Source organism: Epinephelus fuscoguttatus, linkage group LG21, assembly GCF_011397635.1.
Source record: "Epinephelus fuscoguttatus linkage group LG21, E.fuscoguttatus.final_Chr_v1".
Lineage (NCBI taxonomy): Eukaryota > Metazoa > Chordata > Actinopteri > Perciformes > Serranidae > Epinephelus > Epinephelus fuscoguttatus.
In genome coordinates, this window is record NC_064772.1 from 24,355,978 (window position 1) to 24,379,219 (window position 23,242).

Consider the following 23,242-nt stretch of genomic DNA (forward strand, 5'->3'; position numbering starts at 1 on the left):
TTTTCCTCAACAGATTCCAGAGATACTCCCGTCAAAACAAGCAAAAAAAAATCTTACCTGTAGTGCTCTTAACGTTCTACATTGTTTTGGTGTGAGGTGCTGAGAGTTGGAGATATTGGCCTTAGAGATGTCTACCTTCTCTTGAATATAATGGAACTAGATGGCACTCGGCTTGTGCTGCTCAAGCGCCAAAAACAATTTCAAAAGCAATGTCTCTTTCCAGAAATCAGCATCCAGATACTGAAGACAAGACCTTGCTGTGAGCAGTTTCATGTTTTCTTTTTTCCAAACTACACCAGCAAACCGTATCACCCCACAGAAGGAAGTATGCCCTTATTGCTAGCTCACTTAGCACCACTGAGCTAGCTAACATTACAGCTCAGCCAAGGAGGATGCCATTAATGTTTCCATCTCGCACTGACACAAGCACAATCCTCTCTTCCATGAGTAGATGCACCCTTCCTTCTGCACGGTGATACAATTAGCTGGTGTAGAAAGAAAATAGAAATGAAACTGCTCACTTTAAAGTCTGTGGATTATCTTGAGTAGCTGGGTCATGATTTCTGGAAAGAGACATTGCTGTTGAGTTTTCAAATCGCTTTTTTTTTTTTTTGGCACCTGTGAGCACTACAAGCCGAGTGCCATCTAGTTCCATTTTGCTCAAGAGAAGACAGACCTCTCTAGAGCCAATATCGCCAATATCTGAGTTGCGAAAACAGTCGTCAACTCACACCAAAAGAGTCTAGAGTGATAAACAGCTTGACAGGTAAGAGGAAGAAAGTATATTTTTGATTTTTTTTAAGGTTAACTGGCCCTCTAAACCCTTGGACTAAGCCTTACCACCCAGGACGCTAATGTATAGAAGTAGTATAGTCTTTTTTTTTTTTCTCCCCCCCCTTACAAAGACATGCACAATGGTAAACAGTGTTTGAATCATAGACTGTAAAAATAGTGGATGTAGGTACCATGACATCACCCATTAGAAAGATGATAGATCAAATTTATTGTCCACCTCAGTGGAAATTCATCTTCGGCTTCTCTCAAACAAAGCAAAGGTACATACAAACATCGTTACAGTGTACAAACACAATATAGAAGAAACAATATTGGAAATAGGCAGGAAAGAGCAATAATTTGCATAAATAATAAAAGAGGGCAGATGTTGTAAAATTATAGCATTCCCTGATTCAGTCACCCTGTATTCAGTGTCTATATGGCATAGAGAATGAAGGACTTCTTATATATGTTCCGGCTGGTTCTATGGACCTTTAATCAGCAGCCAGATGGAAGTATTGGTTTGTAGACTCCTGTTTTGAAGCCTTAAGTTTGGCATTTTGGCCGTCGCCATATTGTTTTTTTTGGAGCCAGAGGTAACCACATTTAGGCGAGAGGCTGGCGCTGTTGAGGATTTGAATGAGAAGCTGAGAACACTGTCAGCCCCTGTGCATTTGTCCTGAAGGGGGAAATTAGCCATAAAGACCGTAGTCTTGTTCACCAGACCTTTCTCAAGAAAAGAAAGGTCTGGCTGCGCCGACTCTCACTTTAAGATTGGAGAAAAAAACACCCCAGCTTTTTTTTTATTTCTTTCAACCAATCACAATCGTTCTAGGCGGTGCCAGCAACAGTGCGCTTGCAAAAATATTGCTGAGGGGAAACAGGTTTTGGTGAAACACACCCACAAAAATATCGCCTACAGGACGCGAACCATGGCAGAAAAATGGCTACATCCCCGCAAGATACAGCAAAAATTAGTAAAGGACATGTTGAAAACTGCTACACAACCGGAGGTGGTAGGATGGGACTTCAGCGGGTGGCTCGTTCCGCCCAATGAGAGGCTGCTCTATGCAGCGAACTTCTGCCCACTCAGACTATAGAGACCGAAACCATTTTTGTATCATCCTGTAAACATATTTATTGTTGCTGTGAAGTTGGCTATTTTAACATGGGAGTCTATGGGGATTGATTTGCTTCTGGAGCCAGCCACAAGTGGCTGTTCAAAAAAAGTTTTTGGCACTTCTGTGTCGGCTTCATTTTTCAGCCCTGATGGTTGCCACTTGGTCTGTATTCATTCGCCAATCCACCCAGGTGTTCGTAGGAGTCTTCTTTCTCCCCTGATTTCCTGTATGTCTGACGGGGAGCACAAGATCCTTTTTCTGGGGAAACAGATTCTCAAATTTTAGAAACATCACTAATCACTCTCATGAGATTGGATGCGTCAGTGGGAAAGTGATGAGGAATACAGAAATATCACAAATCTTTCGCAAATTTATACTTGGTTTACTTTGGTTTGGATCATTACAGCAGTAGACACACTCTTGGATGATGCATCTAGGGCTTTTTTGGTGCCATATTTCTGTCTTTTTGCATCACTATAGTACTTTACAGTGTGGGGAAAGTCAAAACAAAGTTTGTTCTGTTAATTGATGCTGCACTTCTACTTTGGTGGTCCCACCACTTGAGAGCTCACTAGGAAATAGGGGAATCTGAGTAACTGTACTTAACATCATGTAATTGGTTTGTGTTGCACTCTCAGCACAAGCAAACCACACTGCAGCTCAAAAATCTCAGTGCTAGTTTGCTGCACAAAGAGTTTAAACAGCACTGTTCTCACCTGATGTGGAGAGACTCACACTAATACTGATACACATTCAATCTGGACAACGACCAGTTAAGAACAATCATTCATCAGTCAGTGAAATATGTCACCCAAGAGATATCTGTACAAAAAAACGAAGGAAAACTATTAACTGAGGCAGAAAGGCTTGCATAGAAAGTTAGAACAATTCGGCCCTAACAAATTGATATAATTTCTTTTCAGAAAACAGCACAGCAGAGTTTTTTAAATGGAGCAATTCATTTTCCTCCTTTTCTTAATGACAATGAGCATAAAACAGCAGGTTACAGTGTAATGTTCTTAATGAGGACAGCAGGGTCTGATTTTAGACTGATCCCTAGCCAGCCATTCCTCTCAGCCAGCCAAGTCTTAACAGTTGGCACTAGAAGGGCATGAGGGTTAAGAAGTGGGTTTCTTTTCCTGCTATGTCACATAAATGCGCACATGGTGTAACTGCTTTGCACACACTGGCAAGTCTTCTATTACTCACTGATAATTTTCTGGGCTTTAAGAGTCAGTATTATTCACGCAATGCCTGTTTTCAGTCAGATGATTTCCAGTGGTTGCCTTTTTATTACCAGCATAATGAAATCAGTCCTTGTTTTTTACCTACTAAGCCCATTTATTTTTTTCTATAGCGTGCTACCTGTCAGTTACAGTGCTGTAAAGCTATCATGTTTGGAAACAAATCTTGATGTACCACTATGACTCAGCAATAAAGTGTGACAGGAGAGCCAGGGTCGGTTTACATGGGGGCCATGACTTCTCGTGAGCCAGGCATGGGAGGAGGGCACAGAGACAGCACACTGATTACAGAGCTCTCACAAAGGGAGCTTTAATCTCTTGTTCAAAACTGAAACCACAACAAACAGTAAAAACAATGAACACTGTCAGATTGGACAATTTAATTAAAATCGGTTATGAAACCTCTGTTTTATGCACCGAGTCTGTTAGCAATTCTTGATAAATAGCTGTTGTCGGAACAGGCATGTGTAGTCCGTATGAGACACCAGCTGTCTCCTGCACAGACGCAGCAGTACATTACTCAGGAGGGATATGAGGTAAGGAAATACATCGCTCCCATGATGGACTTTAATGAAAAAGGTTTGGTTATATTAAACTGTAGATTGAGAGCTATAAGTGGCCAGTTGAAAGCCTTGCATAGTGAGCCAACAGCGATTGACTTCACATTTACACTCCTTGCATTTTACACCTGACTGATTTGATGTGTGTTGGTAACATTGTCTATTAGAACATTTAAAGTATTTAAAGCAAAGATTCACATCTTAATGCTCCGACACATAAACCATTTTAAATTTTTCACCACCGCTGCAATGAATAAATGTAGTATCTCTGAGTCAGAGCCACCTCAGGGGACGTCTGTTTGAGTAACGAGTTGTGGCTTCTGTGAAACCGCTACAGGTTTCACACACACAGTTTCTCATTATCACTTTAATCTTGTGTGCTTGCACTTTCACACACCTTTTCACACCTTCTCTGTCTGTCTGTGAACTGTGGAACACTCTCATCATCTGAAGGTCACTTGTTTCAACCACATTTTTAAAACCCCTCACTAAAAGCATAGGTTCTGTTTGTATACAGCCTTACTGTATGTTCACACCAAAAGCTTCCAAAGAGGCAAAGTCTTTCGTGGACGCCTGAGAAGCACGACTGTCAAAAATATTTGTGGCTGCTTTGGTCGTGAATTATTGAACGTTCGATCGTGCTTGTCAATTTAAAGGAGCCCCAAAGCGGACTACTGGCTTGAAAGCAGCGTAGTTGCTGCTTGCTGTCGTCCAGTCAAAAAGCTCATAGTTAGCCTACAGAAAGTTATGTTTGGTCAATGAAAACGTTTGCCATCCCATTCAAACCGAAGAAAGGGGAAAAAAACAAAAGAAAAAGGCAAGAAAAATACTAAAATAAATAAAAATGAGATAATAAAACTGCCAAAAAATTTTTTTATCTCTGTCCTTTTCCTCCTCCCCTCATGCACAACACATGCGAACAAGTTATAAAACATCTCAAACATCTGTAGCAATGAACCAAGGGATTCTTCAATTTACACAGTCTGACCTACTTGGCGATATGTACTCAATCCAGTTTTCCCAAAATCTCTGAAATTTGTCCAGTTCCAAACTGAAAATTTAATTATTTTTCACTAGATGACACAGTTGCGTTTGTCTCATTTGTATGATTTTTTTAATAACCTGTATGATGCAAGGAGCAGCTGACCCCAGGTAGTTTCACATTATCTAATCTGGCCCTAAATCAGAGAAGTTTGGACGCCCCTGCTGTAAAGGCTCTTAGTCTGTCTATGATGTAGGGAGATGGCTGTCATGCTCTTACTGGAAAAAATATTCACACTCTAGAGTGAAAAAGTGCAACATTTCAACTAGGGCTACCACGATTAGTCAACTAATCGATGACTAATCGACTATTAAAATAATCGTGACTATTTTAGTAGTCGACTAATAGGTTTGAGTCATTTTTCATAGAAAAGTACTATAAAAGTACCCCAAAATACTCTTACTGCAGCTTCTTACGTTCAGATATTGGCAGCTTTACACACTCTCCCGTGACAGTGAACTAAAACCCTTTGGCGTGAGTACGAAACAAGACATTAGATGACATAAATTTGGGGTTTGGGCGAGACAGACCAACATTTTTCAACATTTTAACACATTTTTCGATGAAATGATTAGTCGACTAATCGAAGAAATAATCGACAGGTTAGTCGACAATGAAAATAATCGTTAGTGGCAGCCCTTATTTCAACAGTAGCAGGTGTCATCAGGCTGAATCATGGATGTATGTATGCTTTTAACCAAAACCAAGAAGCACAGCCACATCACACCAGTTTCAGCCTCTTTACATTGGCTCCCTGTTTGTTTTAGGATTGACTTTACAATCTTATTAATTAGGTTGAAGGCTCTTCATGACCTGGCTCCAGATTACCTCCTAGACCTGTGTGAACCTCTGTGTAGTTTGAGATCCTCGGGCAGAGGTCTTCTGCTTGTCCCAGACTGAAGACCAAAGGGGACAGAGCTTTTGCAATCAGGGCCCCGAGGCTCTGAAACGATCTACTCGAGGATGTAAGGCTGTCTGAGTCACTGGATTAATTTAAGTCTCTCCTAAAAACGTACTCCTATTGGAACAGATATCCTGACTTTATCTGAGCTGTCTGTTTTATTGCTATTTTATTGATGCTATTTCCCATTTATTATCTTGATTTCAACTAAATGGCCAATAGAACAGACGACAGGTATAGGCACAAAATTGATTATATTCTTCTGATGTCAAATGATTAAAAAAAAGGTCATCATGGCTTCCAATACAATTATCAAATTTGAATTTGGTCTTTACATCATTCTAAGAAATATATTTCTTTTCCCCAGTGCCATTACTGATCTATTTTTTCATTTATTTTGAACACCACTTTATTTCTTTTAGTGAAGACTCTGACATCGACATTAGTGGGTTGAAACAACCTTAGCTTTTCTTTTTATGTTTTATGTATGAGGGCTACGTGGAAAAATGACCCCTTAATGAGCAATTACTGACAAAGAAATGATTTCATGTGAAACCACAGCTCGACCATCATATTGAATCCATTTCTCCCATGTGGGTTAGTGGTTTCTAACCTCAGATAGGGTCCGAGGAACTTTGACTACACCCCCCCACCCCAACATCATGTTTACACGATGACACGGACTGCTTTCTCACACCACTGTGTATTTTCTACATTAGCAATTGCGTGAGGCTGAAGGCAAGGAAAGCAATCAGTGATGGACACGGGGAATGAAGCATGGATGTTGGGAGGGAGAGAAAACAAGTAAAGGTCTGACAGCAGATTGGAGCAAAGTGCAGCTGGTGGAGGAGTGAGTCTGTCCAAGTTTTTGCATTCCCCCCACCCCCACCCCCTCAAATCTCTGTCACCCTTTTAATCCCAGTACAGCCCTGGAGCCCTTTACAAGACTGAGTCAGTTGTGTGTGTTGATGTGTGTGTGTGTAATTGTGGTTTAATGCATGCAACTATTTGTGTTTGCATGTGTGGCCAGTAGATGTCTTGGTGGTCAAGCTCACAGATGCTGGAAGATTAAGTGGGCCAGTACGCTCCCTCATTCATGTCTCGCTATTTGTCTGTGTTTGGTTGGCCCACTTTTTCCTGGCTGCTGTTCTTTTGCTGTTTGCTGTCGTAGAGTACACGTGTTTCTGTCCTTAACACAAGAGCAACCCAATTAAGGCAAGTTTGCTTTAATTGCTGTAAAGTAACCACCAGTAGCCTGGGCTAACGAAGTGGTTCTCAGAATATTTGCCTCAATTAACACTTAGTAACACAGGTCTGCACTGCTGAATGCAGCAGAGAGCACTTTAACCAAATGAATCACTTTCTTGCGGACTTGCTTTACCCTTTTGGGCAGTTGTTAATGAATGAACTGACAGTCAAATCTTTGTTTCTCACTAATTTGTACATATCAAGAATTCAGAGTATGCAGATGTAAATGATGCATTCATCCAAGTAAATTCTTTAAGTGTAAAACCAGCTTGAAAGTGCATGGCCTATGAACTAGCCTGGCCACACTAACAATAGTATAAACATGTTATTAAGTACGCTTGGCTTACCTTTAAAGGCCCCTTTAAGCAGGATTTATAATTGTGTGGCAGACCCTACACACGTCGCCTACACCGTTGTGAGCATTCATACTTTGCAGTGGTGTGTCTGTCACTTGCAGTTACACCTCCAAAACACTAGTCGGCGGCAGAGGTTTCTGTGAAGTGCTGTAAAGTTTAGTTGATTCAAAACACACATTAAATATGGCCTTATAGCGACAATTTCAAACACACATCAAATGGACATATTTTCCCCACAAATATAACATGCTAATGTTATTAGCACAAGTATATGACATTTTACATTGTGTAAACTAGCCTAGCAGCTAGCAATCGTTTCTTCTTCTCATGTTAATCCAGGGACAACAGCAACATTTAACAAAGGTAACGGTACATAATTTGGCTCCATTACAACTCACAGGGTTCACCGACAAAACAACTGTCATAGGAAACACGTTTTACACTGTGTGATTTTGGGTTGTCCCGGATGGCAGTTGACATTTTCTGATATAAAGCTGGTGAAGTCCGTTTTTGTCACTTAAAAAGGGGGTTTTTAGATCCTGCTATGAGGCATGTTGGACAGCTGATGGTGTCAAAATCCATCCATCTGTTCATCTATCCATAGTCTTAAATAGTTACCCTTAACAGGGTTGCAAGCCTTTGTAGTTGATACTGGCTGACATTAGGCAAGAGGCGGCGTACACCTTGGACATGATGCCAGTCATAGATGCAAGACAAGACAAAATATTCTTTCATTCTTTCAATTCTTTCCTTTAGTGTCAAATTTGTAATTTAGGACTAAAATCCAGCAATGTGACTGTTAATGCGACCCATGATTATCAACCAATCCGAGCACCACACTGGCAAGCTAGCATAATACTGCTCCATTTTTTATGTAGTCATTACAGTTGTTTTAAGGAGTAGCACACCAGCAAAGCACAAACAGATGAGACAAATAATCAAAAGAACCCAGCAACACAGACAAACCACAATGACTGCACCATCTGATGACCAATCTGGGTGTAAATTATCTCAGCACCAGTCAAAGGCAGAATCATGCAGAGAGCAGTACATATACACAAAAATCAGCCACAAAATATACAAGACTCTACCATAAATGACAGAGCCCACCCACACTAAGATCACCCATATATCACGTATTGTGCTACATTATTTGATCACTGAGACGCATGTACATGAATTGCTGCAAGTATCAACGGCTTAATCTGTATTTTATTGGATATTTTACGACTAATGAGAAGTAAAGATGACCACCGATGAGGTTCCTAACAACCGCCACAGTTGACTGAGCCGATCAAGGGCGGCAATATATTCTAAACATAATTGAATTTAATGTGTGTTCTCATGGGCAAAATGGCAGGTTTATGACTAAAAGGAAGTGCTGCATTTGGTTTTCATTGCTGCGGTCTGCACAGGTTTGCCAGCCAAAGCTGTTGAAATGTTCACTGCTTTCTATACACATCTGCAGCTGGTCAATGTCATGTGTTTACAGGCCAGATATTTACAGTTTGCATCCATAGAACTACACAAGCTCTCATGCCACTATTTGTTTGCATCTTGTCTTTTATTCTGTTCATCTGTGGTGGTCACCCTTCTATAAATGGACTACTGTTCTTCACTGTAACATCTGAAATTGATGCAGGGTTTTGCAAAATGCCATGCTTAGCCAAAACAATGAAGTAAAGGAAAAGTAGCTATGGAACTCAAGCCCATCTTGCAATGGGATCACTCTATTCGATCCGATCCAATACAGCGATCCACGATGTAAAGTGTATGTCAGCCAGTGGCGTAAAGTTGGAGGACAATGACTCCTTATTTACTTCCTATCCCCACACTGCTGGCCCCATGCTTAGACCAATCCCATCTTCGAACTCAGCCTTCATTTTGATCTCAACTCCACACCTAGAAACTTTCATACCTACATCTTGCGTTGTCATGTTGACCAAATCTGTCCACAGACAGACATAAACAGTTGGCAAGTACTCAAAATGGCTTCTGTGGTAATTCCCGCTACAGTTGGTTTAGCCTAGACCACATTTTACCACAATGACACACACACTGCTTCTTAATGTCAAGGATGCGTCCTTGTAGGACGGGTACTTCCAAGTCAGGTGCAAAGGCTAGGCAAGACTCCCTCCTAGCATTCAGTGAACACACATTGGAACAGGCTAGCGAGTGCCCAGGTATGTGTCATTGAAGAGGCCCAACTTTCAGCTCTGGCAAAACATTAGTCTCGCCACCAGACAATCAGAGATCTCCACCTTCTGATAGTCTGGGAACACTCCTTTCTAAAGTGTGTTTAACACACCGGAGAAAACGGCCGGCAACAAAGCAAGGCCTCTTGCATTTTTAAAAAGGACACGCTCTCCCGGAAATTTGCGCTCCCCCTTTTCTCGTCCGCAAGGAAACAAACACACAGAGAGCTTGAAAATGGATGCCGAGAGATTTAACTCCGTTTTATCAAACGTGTGCTCAGTCCACAAGATTGTGGAAATGAAGGACTTGCAGCGACTTTGTTTAAAACTTTTAACGCAGTCGGACTATGTTTACGAGCACAAGAGATTTACTATTGGTTCTGCAACGAGTTTTTTTAAATTCTGAAATTGTATCCGCCCATCTAAACACAAAATCAGGGAGAAAGACATCAGTCTTTAGTTAAGCAAAGCGCCTAAGACTGACTTGTGAGTCTAGCAAAACATGGGCAAGGAGTTGCGGGTACTTTATGCCCATTGAGAATACACACATGCATCCTTGAAAGTTCTCTGAAGGAAGAACTCTGTCTTCGATAGGATCATTGATACTGGAACAGTCCTGGAACAGGATTTGATGATGTAGCCTTGAAATTCAGCCGTTTATGGATCCTTCCTTGGCTTTGAGAAGCACGTACAGACTGACAAGGTATAAGCAATCTCAGCCACGATGACGTTGTCATGGCTGGTAGCAATAAGCCATGTCTGTGATACATTCTCATTAGATGTACCCCACGGCCTTGTGGTACAAGACCATGTGACCATGGTACTTTCTTGCATGTGAGCTGTGTTTTTTGCCATTAAAGTGATACGACCTACCTGGCATTACTTACTAACATACATGACTCATGGGCTATGGAAACTAGTGGCTGGATCTGGTGCCATAAATGTAAATATGCCGCAAAATTATGAAGGTAATAAAGAGAAGTAACCTGTTCTGCTTAGGAACAAGTGTTAGCACATGCAATAGGAGAAACCAGCTGTTTTTTCCCTACACAGGCAATTAGACAGGAAGTAGTTTTCCATGCTACAGGAGAAAATAGTTTCCAGCCGAAATGTCACCCTGTCATTTATAGTAATAATTGCAATACCATATCTCCCATTTCCCAGTATAGGACTGTGTGTGGGCTCAAAAGCTTCGGTGTCTTTGAATGTGTCTGTGTGTGTTCATGCATGAGTCTTTGAGTGATTAAAGATGAAAGAGAAACCTTAACTAACCTGGCTCACATTAAAAGAAAGTTGCAGGGAAGCTTCATTCCTCAAAGTCAAATCCATTACTCACTGCTAAATGCTGATGAGTTATCATTTGATTGAATCATGGCATCAGTCGGTTTTGTTTTTTTTTTTTTTTGTCACTCATCCCTGAGTCAAAGCCGACACACACACACACACACACACACACACACACACACACACACACATCACACAGACACAGTGGTGTTTTTTTTTAAATTCTTTTTCTTTCTCTTTCAGCAGTCTCCACACCCTCCCTACAGGTGTCCTGGTCCAATTCCCTCTCTGTAGTAATAATAATAACAAAAATAATAATTGATAACACAGTACAGGCAGGTCCAGCCAGCATGTGCTGATTTTTGTACTGGCCACGGAGCGCTGACGTGATTTTCCTGCCTTTTTTGTCTGCATGATTTTGATGTGTGTGCGTGTGCTCGCCTGTGTTCTTGGCTGACTCGCTTGTGTGTAAGCCACTACTTTCCCACGTTGTGGAGTAGGGACTCCCACAGGCCTCCCTCCACGTCCCTCTCTCTCTTCTCTCCGTCTTTGCTTCCCTCTCTCTGTTCCTCTCCCCTTCAGTCTCCCTCCTCTCTCTTTCTTATTTCTCTCTCTCTCCTCCTCTCTGCACCTGTACTCAGCACTCCAGCCCCAGCTGCTCCCATCTCAGCTCAGTGCTGTTGGCTGGAGCCCATGTTGCACTTGGCATGTCCTCTGAGACCCTGGGGCCACACTTGACGTGCGAGGGCCAGGCAGGCCCCCGCCCAGGGAAGGCTCCTGTGGCCAGGAGGAGCTGAGAGCAGACGGATGAGAGGAGGGCTGTGGGCTGGAGAAAGACCTGCTGTAATTCTGGGAGTAAAACGCTGACTCATTCTTAGGCCTGCTGAGCAGGGGATTGCGGAAAGACATGAGGAGAGGGGGAAGACAGGGGGAGATATTCAGAGAAATGACAGATGTGTTTTAAGAGTTATCATGTAGGAGTTACTGTCAGTAAAGAGGCAGCATTTCCGGTATTTTGGTTAAAAAAAATGCCAAAAATGCTTTTGCAGAACTTAACCAAGTTCATGGTTGTTTCCAGTTTATGACAACGTGGGTCTTATGTTGTTATGGTTTTGGCCACAGTTTCTGTCTGTTGTGACACCACGGCACTTACCAACGAAACAGCTGAGATCTGGGAAGAACATGACGCAGCTAAAACAGACTGATGAGGCAAGATCAGCCTTATCTCTTGGACAGTCAGGCAGGTTGAGAACCAGCCAACAAGTTAGTCATGATTTTAAACAGGAATTGGAAATAAGATTGGAGGTTATACTGTGAGTTTTGGTAACTTAGGCAAACTTTGTCAGCACTGCCAACACTTCCAGTGGCAGCTTCACAGTGAAACCGGCAGTGCATTCATACTGTGAGGCAGATTTTGAAATGTTACTGTATTCACAAAGTCAATTTTCTCACATTTACACATTTGTCTCTCTGTCTGTCAGTCGGTCTAGCAATCCACCACTTTGGTCCAGACTGAAATATATTACTTCATTGGATTAATTGCTGTGAAGTTTTGGACAGACATCCATGGTCTCCAGATGATGAATTTTACCGACTTGGTGATTCCCTGGCTTTTGCTGTAGCACCCCCATCAGACTGACTTTGTCTGGAAAACTATTGAACCTACTTCCATAGTATTTCTACTGTGTTCCATTTACCCTGGAACTCAGAGGTTGGAGTAGACCACGTTCCAGTACAAGTTGGAAAACCAAGATGTTGGCAATACCAGATTTTGAGGTCGGTGGTGGTTCCTCAGGCTTTCTGAGGTGGAAATTCAACCTTAGTGGGCATTCCAGTTTGAACTCCGAAATTCCAACCTCCCTGTACATATGAAACACACCATTGGTGCAGATAGCCGCGGTGCCCCAAGGATTAATCCTAATGACTTTAGTGATCCCCTGATTTTTCTCATAACACCATCAGCAAGTCAAAGGTTTTACTTATCCAGTGAAATATCTCATATGTACCAATTTTACCATTTATGGGTCTGAGTGAAAGGATACCAGTGCCTTTCGTAATCCTGTGACTTTCCCTCAAGCTCCACCATCGGGTTCACATTTGTGGTTTTGAGTGAAATTCTGCACAACTGTTGGGTGGATTCCCTTGAAATTTGGAACACTCATTTATGTCCTTTTCTGAAGGAATTGTAATACATTTGGTAATCTCCTGAGTTTTCATATGATGCCATCATCAGTTCAAATTTTTAATTGTCTAATACTTTGTTTAATGACCAAATACTAAAGTGGCAGTCTCTGGGGGTAAAAAGTGAAGCCAACAAGGAGTGTCAAAAGTTGCAGTTACTCAAATGGCCACTTGAGGTCGGCTACGGAAGCGAGTCAATCCCCATAGACCCGAATGTTAAAATGCCCCACTTTACAGCAGTAATACACATGTCTACAGCCTGGTACAAACAACAGATTTGGTCTCTGAATTTTATATTACTCACCTATTTAGATTTTATTTAAACAACATTACGTGTAATTCTGGGTTTGGCCACTGAGTGACTGGCTGTCTGTGAGGCAGTCTATCCGATCCAACCCTCACTCATCCACAGCTCCACCCTCTCGTCCAAATCTGGTCACTTCTGGCTCCAAAAATACAAGATGGCAGTGGCCAAAATGCCAAGCTCAAGGCTTTGAAACAGTCCACAAACCAGTGGGTGACATTGCATTTGCGTCATCCATCATTTTAACTACTATTGTACTACAAAGCTTGTTTTAATAAACTCGACCACATTCACTAACTGCTGATTTTTTATTCTCTCTTCAAAAGCTCAATACCTTTTCCAAACATGAAATTATTAAATACATTTAGACTCAAGACATAGTATCATGAACCTCATCCCTTGCTATCAATTTATATCTACTATATATGGTGGCTGTTTGTCCTTGTGAATATAAGTGTACTGGCGAAGAAGAAAGAGGACAAAGAGACGGATATTAAAAAGTTTGGATTCCTCTCCTCTCTTGTTAGCTTTCCCACTATTTCTCATTCCTTGTCCTCGCTCCGGCAGACATTCTCAGCCCCTCTCCCCCTGACCCAGGAGGGGGTATCACACACGCGGACTCGCAGACCTCTAAATCTGCGCAGTGACAGCTCAGTCCCGCTCTGTCAGGACCCAAAGAAAGAGAGGAAAATCTATGTTCTGGGCCAGAAGAAAGAGGAGAGGATATATATGTCCCTGTGCTTTGTTTGCCATCCCTGAGCTGAGCTTCAATAGCAAGGCATCAGTCAAGTGGTTGGCCAACAGGCTATTGTGTAGTAATTGACCCTGATGAAGTGGTGGGCCTTTAATTTGGGAACAGTGTAAACGGTGTGAATTGATAACTTGGCTCATAATGTCCGAGCCTTCTCCTTCCCTTGTTTTTCTTGTATTTATAGATATATGTATGCTTTTTAATAAACCAATTTAGGAGGCTTATAATGAATATTTCTTTCTTTCTTTCTTTCTGTTGTTTTGATCATTCCAGGTACCATTATCCCGTTCCTAAGATCTTCTATGTGCAGCTGTCTGTGGGGAACCATGAGTTTATTGGCGAGGGACGCACCCGCCAAGCAGCCAGACACAACGCTGCCATGAAGGCCCTGCAAGCCCTGCGCAATGAACCTATCCCTGAACGGCCACCACAGGTAAACACACACACAGAAGCACTTGGAAACAAAGAGATTTATGACAGCAGTGCGCACCAGAGGTTGTCTAACAAGCGCTTGTTGACTTCCACTCTGAGAATCCTTGTCACCATCTTCAGAACATTTTTATTGCCATAAAAGCTTAAATGAACTTCTGATATAAGCTGCAAAGCAGGGTTCTGAAGTTTTAGTTTGTTAATACAGATTCAAGGGACAGTAAACAGAGGTTGTTTGTCTTGTACACACACATGCACACACACTTTGTATAATCAGTGTAAAGCATGCACAATACCGTTAATATTACATTTCTTAAAAGTTAATGTAATTACGTAATGGGAATATACTGTAATGTTGGAGAAGATTGACCTGATGTCCACTTAAAAAAACCTTTGTGACATGTTTCTTACATTTCTTCAGCTCTTGTCGCCCCTCTCTCTGTCTCTCTCAAACGCAAACCAAACTCATTAAACAATAAGACTAGGCAGTGCTGATCAAATATAAACCAAAATTCTGTTACTGTGTTGTTTATTTCTTACCTAAAATGTTATCAGAAACATATTTTAGTGCACTGTTTAGTTGTAATTTGAGAATTTGTAAACAGGAAGTGGACTTCATTCTGTTTCCTGTATCGTAATAAACGGAGGCTGAAAAAAATTCAAGATCAGACGGTAAAACTAAGCAGCGCTGATCAATAATGACCCCATATTCTGTTGTCCATTTCTCACCTCAGTCGTTTTTAGAAACATATTTCACTAACTGTTTAGCTGTTATTTAAGATTGTTTGTTACCAGCTGGCTGCCATATTGTTTCCTGTGTCAAATCGGACAAGTTCGCATTACGTCATACACCAGCATGAGCATTTATTGGTCCATTGCAGTGCATTCTTGTAGTAACAGATTTTCAACCTGTTGAGTAAAAGCAAATGCCTCAGCCCTTTTGCTCTGTTTTCTGTGGTCATTTTGAACCAATTTCAAAAGTATTACTGTCCGTCTTCTGCATTGACAACAATGCTTTTTATTAAAAGACCATCTTTCCAGCAGTGAAATACTTCTGTAAAATCAAAATTTTAAAACCTTTTTCTTCCGGCTCTCAAGAGGTCAAACCACTCTCCACTTAAAATGTCCTCCAGTCATTCCAACCTCATCCCTGCAGCACATTCGTCACCTTTTAACTGCTTTCACCTCACATGACTGTCTCTCTGCTTGACCCCCCCTCCCGCTTTAAAACTCTTCTCTTAATGAAAAGTCAAAGGATTTGCACTGCTGATCTGTACGTGCTCTCCCCACAGAGGCTCTACTGAGAGTGTTACGCAGTGTTTTTTGTGGATACTAAGATGAATGCATAACCACCTTTCATCAGATTGAGTCCAAATCTGCTTCAGCTCTAATTACTCTGATGTATAATTTAAGCCTTGTGGTCTCAACAGTTTTTGTTTGTGCCTGGCAGGAGTGTATTTTCTCTGTTTTTCAATTTGTCCTTTTTCAGTCCGCCTGCTCCCAATGTCACTGTACCTTTCCAGAGTTTCCCCTTAGGCATAGCTGTTAACTGTTGTTATCATCTCCCACCGGAAATCAAATTACCCCATATCCTCACCGCCTGGCATCGCCGATGGTTATTCAAAACGCTTTGGCTCCTCTCACTTGCCTGACTCGCTGTCTTGTGGCGTCGGCCTCCATAAATGTGCTCTTTGTTTGCTGCTGCTTCTGAGTCTTGCTTTACAAATTGAGGCACATTGTGTCTACAGTACATGTCTGTCATCCTGTCTCCACGTGAGTGTGTGTGTGTGTGTGTGTGTGTGTGTGTGTGTGTGTGTGCGCGCGCGTGCTCTTACATGTGTAGATGTGTGGACGCCCTCGGGCTAAAAGTGTTCTTTTTAACCATAGGCTGTCAAATCAGTATTTTGAGGAAGACCACAGGTATATATCAGTGACGCCCTAACTGCGTTGTGTTTATACACAGGTAGAGCAACAATATGTAACCCTAGGAAACACAAAAGAGCTCCTCCAACTTAACAGGGCTTCAGGCAATAAAGATTATATAATGAAACTGCTGACTGAAGTTGTAAATCCCTGCCAGTTGGTTTAGATGATATTAAAATTGTGATGTCTGCTGTTTAACAAGTGCTCTTGTTGTCTTGAAAAGAAGCATGTTGATTACCTCACAGTCAGCGGTTCGACTGGCTATCATTACTTTCTAGGGAAAAGGTTGCAAGGTCATGGCATGATTGTGTGAACGAGGATGTGTTTAGATCTGTGAAATTGTTACCTTTTACAAACAGTTACTTTTTCAAGAACTAGGTCGTTCGGTCCATTGGGAGCCTCTTCTTCCCATCGTTTGATCTAGAATCCTTTTGCCCCATTACGAAATCGATTGCTCAGGAGTATTGATGTGAATGTGAAGCATTCTGTTCGCCCACAGTCACTGTTCATTCAGACTCCTTCGGCGTGAGAGTTCATGTCTCAAAGCAAGTGAAGAACCCATATATCATCACTTGTTTATACTTTTCCCAGGACTCTCCGTCCAATAGATTCATAAGTAGAAGCAGCACCAAAGTCAGATTTAGCCCTCTATTTGTCTTTGTCACAGGAAGGTCTCCAGTCTACTTGGTCATTCCGGTCTGCACACTAATACACACCCACAGACAGATGCGGACATCTACACCCGGCTGCCTTTTAAATGCAGCCTTGAGAGAGGATTCACACTATTAATCAGACACGTTAAGAATGCTTGAAACAGGGATGCGGGGATACGTAACCGTGAAACCATGAATGGATATTAGAATTATAATAAACAATTCAAGGAGGGAGAATGGATGACGCCCTTTGGATTCTCGGATTTCTCTCATGTCCTCGTACAATACAACACAGGAAATGTACGTATAAGCAAACACAAAACAAAGCACTGCACACACATAAACACACCTCTTGCCAATGTGAGGTCTTTTGCTCGGTGCGGTAGGTGCATCGCACCACGTGACCGTTTCCTGTGAAATCCAAGAGAACTCGCAGTATGAATCATGCGTCGTATCAGGTCACACAATGAGGCAGGAGAAGGGAAGAAGCCCAAAGGGAAAGACCGCAGCCATTCAGATATAATCAGACAAAGAGCTGGACATGAGAAGATAAAGATCGAGACAGCGCTCTGCATTCCCATAGACAATTGGCACCGAAAGCCCCTTGTTGTATAGCTGATGATATGATCTCTATAGCGTGAACTAGGTTTCTTTATTAGTAAGAGGGACCAATACCAAGAGTCCTATTCAGAGGTGAATCAAACCATCATTCTTACAGAGGGCTGCAGACTGAAGGCTTAAACCTGAGTCATCTGATATTAAGTCCAGAATTACTTCATAGTTTCATGGGCGGCAAATTTTGTGGATTGAGAAAAGGATATTCAAATTTTTAACATAGCGATGCTGTTAGGTCTGTGAATGAAATAATAATCTGTGGTTATTCCACTGAAACCTGCTGGTGCTTTCCCAATGACCTTAACTGTCTTTTCTTTTCCAAATTTGAGCCCTTCTTCTATTTTTCTTACAGGGAGAGACAGCTCTTAATGTTCACAAATAACAATTTGACAATCTACATCAGCGTTAATATGTACAAAGATTCTCCTATTCACCGGACCACCCCTTTAAGAGACCTTCCTGTACAGACAGAGGACCACCAGTCATGTCCTGGAATACTGAGTTCTCAATCCTGTATCAGATAAAGATCGTAGCCAGAAAACAGACAGGCTTCTTGTTGCAGCAGCTTGGCCGACATCCACCCTGTAGGTGTGTAATTCTTGGTTTGATATTTGCCATAGTTTTAGGGTCATAGTTTGGTATTCTTTGGTACATAAAAGCAGGGAAAACAAAAAGTGCATTTTTAAGCCCCCGCACTGGCAACAGCTGTGGAAGGAGGCATTATGTTTTTGGGTTGCCTGTCTTGTCAGTCCCATTCTCGTTAACATGATATCTCGGTGACGCTTGGAGGGAATTTCTTCGAATTTGGCACAAACGGCCACTTGATATCAAGGATGAACTGATGAGATTTGGGTGGTCACAGTTACCTCACAAAAGACGTTTTTGGCCATAACTCTAGAATTCACATCCTAATAATGACAAAATTTCACACATATGTCTACTAGGATAAAATGTAGAAGTGATTACATTTTATTTTCAATAGGCCAAAGGTCAACTTCACTATGACATCATATTGTTTTGGCCATTATTCAACGCTAAACTGCTAAAGTAGAACTGGAGACATTTAGTCAGATACTGAATTGGTGACACTGACCTTAGGTTTCCACTTTGAAACTATGTTGATAGTTTTGTGCTGCAGGGTTAAAGATGTGTGTGAAGTATCCATGTTTTAGAATTTGTCGCTTCTTTGCAGCAACATCCATATTTGAAACACTCCACTGTCCACTGTCATGGCTCCAACTTTGTGCTCTATCTTTTCCCCCTGGTAGTCCACCACAAGCTCGGTTTTTCTGATATTGAGGTTCAGCTGATTGTTAATGCACCATGTTTATCAGTCTCTTTAAACAAAAGCTCTGTTTCCATCGAGCAATGTGGTACGGTTCAGCGAAAAGTCGTGGATGGTACCAAATGAACCGTTCCATACGTCCCCATTTTTGGTCCCCCCTCTGTTGGGGTACCCAGCACACAGATCTGGTACTAAAAGGTGGAGCTGTGAACACTGCAGTCTGTTGATTGGTCAGTAGAGGACGGTCACTCTGCTCAGGGCTGAGTTGTGGCTGGTTTTGAGGCTCATGTCACCACTGTTCATACTGTGGAGAGTTTTTATTAGTAAACTGTAACTATAAAATGAAAGGATGTTTTGCTGCCTCTCACAGCAGCTGGAGTTTGAGAAAATAGTTTCGTTCACTGGGGTGACAGCCGGCAACTTTTAAGGTGGAACATTAACTTGTAATATTACTCAATGTATGAGGTGACGGCGTGAAGCAATCAACACACCTTAAATTTCACTGTGACGACTTTGACCATTACTTTCGTTTTTATATGGCATACACTTTTAGTAATGAGTGGATCTTCAAGCGTTTATATATATTTATTTTTGACCGGGTTATGTGAAATGCATATATTCTAATCCTAACTCTGAGGGGGAAAAAAGGGTCGCAAAATGTTGGTCTATGGCAACATTAAACCCCTGAGCTTGCCTGAGAAGGGCTAATGCACAAACCCACTATTTTCAAATATTCCATGGAGAGAGACTCTCACTGCAGCCTGTTTTATTTTGTCAGCATGCAGCCTCATTCTGTGGACGATAAACCAGGTGCAGATTTCCACCTGTGTCACCAGTAATGAGGAAATACAGCAAGTGCTGGACGGAGCAGTGAGTGACAACAACCCTGCCCACAGTTATGGGTACTGTTTGCAGTGGAAACGCTAAATGGACCTAGGGTCTAGGTACCATGTCTGAAGGGTTACTTTTGGTTCCAAAGGTACCATACCCAAAGTGTTTGGTGGAAACAGGGCTATAGTATCTAAGTGAAGGCAGCATGTTTCTCATTGGAAATTATTCACTGGAATCATACATTTCCACAAATAATACACTTAACACCTTTTATTTGATTTTTTCAAAGTCTTCACTACATACATTATGAGTTTGGACAGATATGGGCATAAACTGCAACATGACTGGTGGAGGCATTTAACTGCAAGGCAGTAATTCTAGTCTTTCCATTTATTAAGAAAAACCTCGACATTAACCACAATACTTGCATCAAATGTTGAAGAACTCAACTTAAACTTGACCAACTTAAATAAAAATACCTGCACATGAAGATAGCAAGCATCAAGCACTTTGTGTTCTCTACAGCTGAATATGGTTTCATACATGTAGCATTCTTTATAGCATTTATTGTTGCCATTGGGAAAACACCTCGCTGTGAAGAGACACCTTGGTGATGCCATTTCAAATGAATTAGCCTCTTTAATTATAGCTGTTTCCACAGACATAATATAACTTGGCATTTAGTTAGTTGAACAGTGTCCATATTTCTGTGTGGTCTAATCTAAGAGATACAGATGTCAGAGGCTCTTCCAGCTTTGGCTTCTCTTTTGTGTTCACCATATCAGTGATGCCAGTTATATGAGCCAGGCAAACCTGAAAGAAGTAGTGTATCTAACATAACTAAAAAGCTTTTCAGGTGGCTCTCACACCTTTGAGTTCTGGACATACTGAACAGTTCATGAATAAAATTTAATGCATTACTTAAACGAGTATTACAGAACAATAGACCATTTAGAAACTTACAAACTCTGATTTTTTTCCTTCTTTTCCAGAGCCCAGAGGAAAAAAGCGAGACTGAGGAAGGCACTGATGCCAGCAAATCGGAGATCAGCCTGGTCTATGAAATTGCCCTGAAGAGGAACTTATCTGTCAACTTCGAGGTGAGGGAAAAAAACAACAATTATGAGAATAGGCCATGCAGATAGGAAATGTGTTGTCACGATGTATTACAAAACTAAACAACTCATTGAAGGAGTCACACTGATAGCGCTCAATCTCCTAATGATGAGGAAATAAGATCTGAACAAGGATGTGTGTGTGTTTACCCGTTTTTTCTTAATTTCCCGATAGTGAGGTCGCTTATCTTAAAGAGAGCAAAAAAAAAAAAAAAAAGATATGTGCACAGGAAGTTTAAGATGGATCACTGCCTTTTTAAGGCTTGTGGAAACTCTGATGGTGTGAAGTTCCATGTGTTTCTGGACTGATGAACAACATTGGCATGTGTCTTAGTGACGTTGTCCCATTGCTTATGGCGGTGACTCAGCTGATAAAGTGACGATCAGTGACGATAATTCAGTACTGTGGAACTGATTCCTTAGTCAGCCTTGTGCACAAAATTTGATGGGCTTATATTTGTCGCTTATATTTTTTTGTAAACCTGTTTTTTAACATCCAATATTCTTCTTTAAGTCTTATTTTTTTAGCTGCAGTGTTTGAATGAAACATTTATTCCTACACTGTTTGGAAACATTAAATATGATTTACTGGATTATTAGACATCCCTGTACATTTCAGTGTAATCTATTACATGATCCATCCAGTACATCTTTCTTTGTGAAGCAAATTTAAACAAAATCAGACTTTTATAAGGTTATCAAAAGTTTAATCACACCTAAGACATCGTTGTGTTTGGCTCCAGTGCTACATAATAAAAACAAAATTGAAATATCTTGCATTATTTTGCGCAATTTTCTCTGTAATTCAACTTGACATATGAAACTTGGCATCTGAACTGGAATACGAAATTAAATTTTGTGGGCTTGAAAAGTGCCTGCCTCCACATCATAACTAATAAAAACTTATAATGATGAATCTAGTAAAGGTGCAAAAGTCTCCGGAAATTAAAGAAGTTGAGTGTGAACCCTGCGGTTATTAAATATCTGTTAAAATACCCTTTGCTTTCTGACACCCCCTCAAATCAGCCAAATGCCTTTATTCTGTTACATTACATTACATTGCTCTGTTTACTGTCTATGTTGGGTCCTGCACAGTTTACAGAATTACAGCATGATTGTATCAAATTAGTTAAAAGACAAAAATAAAAATTTCATTCAGTAGGTTCTAGCTGTGTCATCTACTGTGGTTTCCAGCCGCAGGATGTTGCTAAGAGGCAGACACAGAGGCAGAACTGTTGCCCCGTGCTCATCACTTAAATAACTTATGATGGGAATCATTGGGGCAATCAATACAGAGCTATTGCCATTAAAATACAAGTCCAGCTGCTCAGTATCAAGCATCAAATTACCTCAATTTCAGTGCATTAAATAAAAAGTGTTTCCAGCTGGAGATTTTCAGACTTAATGAAGTGAAATTCAGCACTTGACCAGCAGTGCTGCTTGTACTCTGAGCTATTTGTGACTGAGCTGTGTTTCTTTGTCATTTCTGTACTGGAACAGTGAGCCTAATCATTCCATCACTGTCATCTGCTGAGCCAGATCTTCACAGCACCTCATCTGTTGCGATCAAAAAGACCTTTGCAGTGTGACAGAGCGCTCCTGTTTCATTTTATTTCAAGTGTATAAGATGTCTTAAAACTTGAACAAAGGCAGTGATTAATTCGGAGGAGGTAAACAGCTGCAGGGTATTTAAAAATGTGTGTGATACTTTGTAGAAAAACATCTTTGGGATTTTCCTTCTCACATCAGTACATTCTTAGTCAGTTTAACACCCAGCATGAAGTGACCATTAGAGGAAATGAATCTTAAGCCACCTCTGCATTGGCTTGTTTGTTCAGCCAGAACATACTCTTATTCACAGCTGCTTCTGAGAAACAGAAGGGTTGGTGACCTTGAGAAATTCAGCTGGGGGATGCCCAGTGCTGCCACAATCTCTTACTGGCACGTACCACTAGATAAGACGAGGCCCAAACAGCTTTGCTCAGTGTTTTAGTTATGCCTGGCAGTTTTGATCTGGGAATTACAGGTAACCCTACCACTGCTTTTCTAACCACCAGAGCCACTGTCCCCAACTTTTCCACAACCATAAAAAAGTTGAGTGTGTCCTCATATGACCTGCAGGGTCTGTTCTCCTTGGCGTTCACCGTATCTCAGCTGACGCATCCAATATTCCCTCCCCAATCGGGCCCTCTTCTTCTACTGCACTCTGCAAGGTGCCAAAAACAAGGGAGGCTCAGTTTACTCTGCGTGCCCCCTCCCTTCCTCCACAGAATCCCTGCCTTCCACCTCTCCTACCATCACTCCCAAAAATCACACAGAGGGGTGGCTGCCTGTTGAGGCTAGAGGGATAGGCAGATGGGGGTGAGAGGAACGCTGAGACAGGGATGGAAGGAAGGAAGGAAGGGAGACTCTTCTCAAGCTGTTGACGTT

General features: G+C 41.5%; 1 protein-coding gene across 1 annotated transcript in view; it reads left to right on the forward strand.

The window, feature by feature from the left end:
- Window positions 1-23,242, forward strand: part of stau2 (staufen double-stranded RNA binding protein 2) — a 123,611-nt gene that overhangs the window by 12,205 nt on the left and 88,164 nt on the right. The window contains exons 7-8 of the mRNA XM_049564651.1: window positions 14,235-14,394; window positions 20,690-20,797. Of these exons, the coding sequence (XP_049420608.1) occupies window positions 14,235-14,394; window positions 20,690-20,797 (268 nt within the window). The remainder of the gene's footprint in view (window positions 1-14,234; window positions 14,395-20,689; window positions 20,798-23,242) is intronic.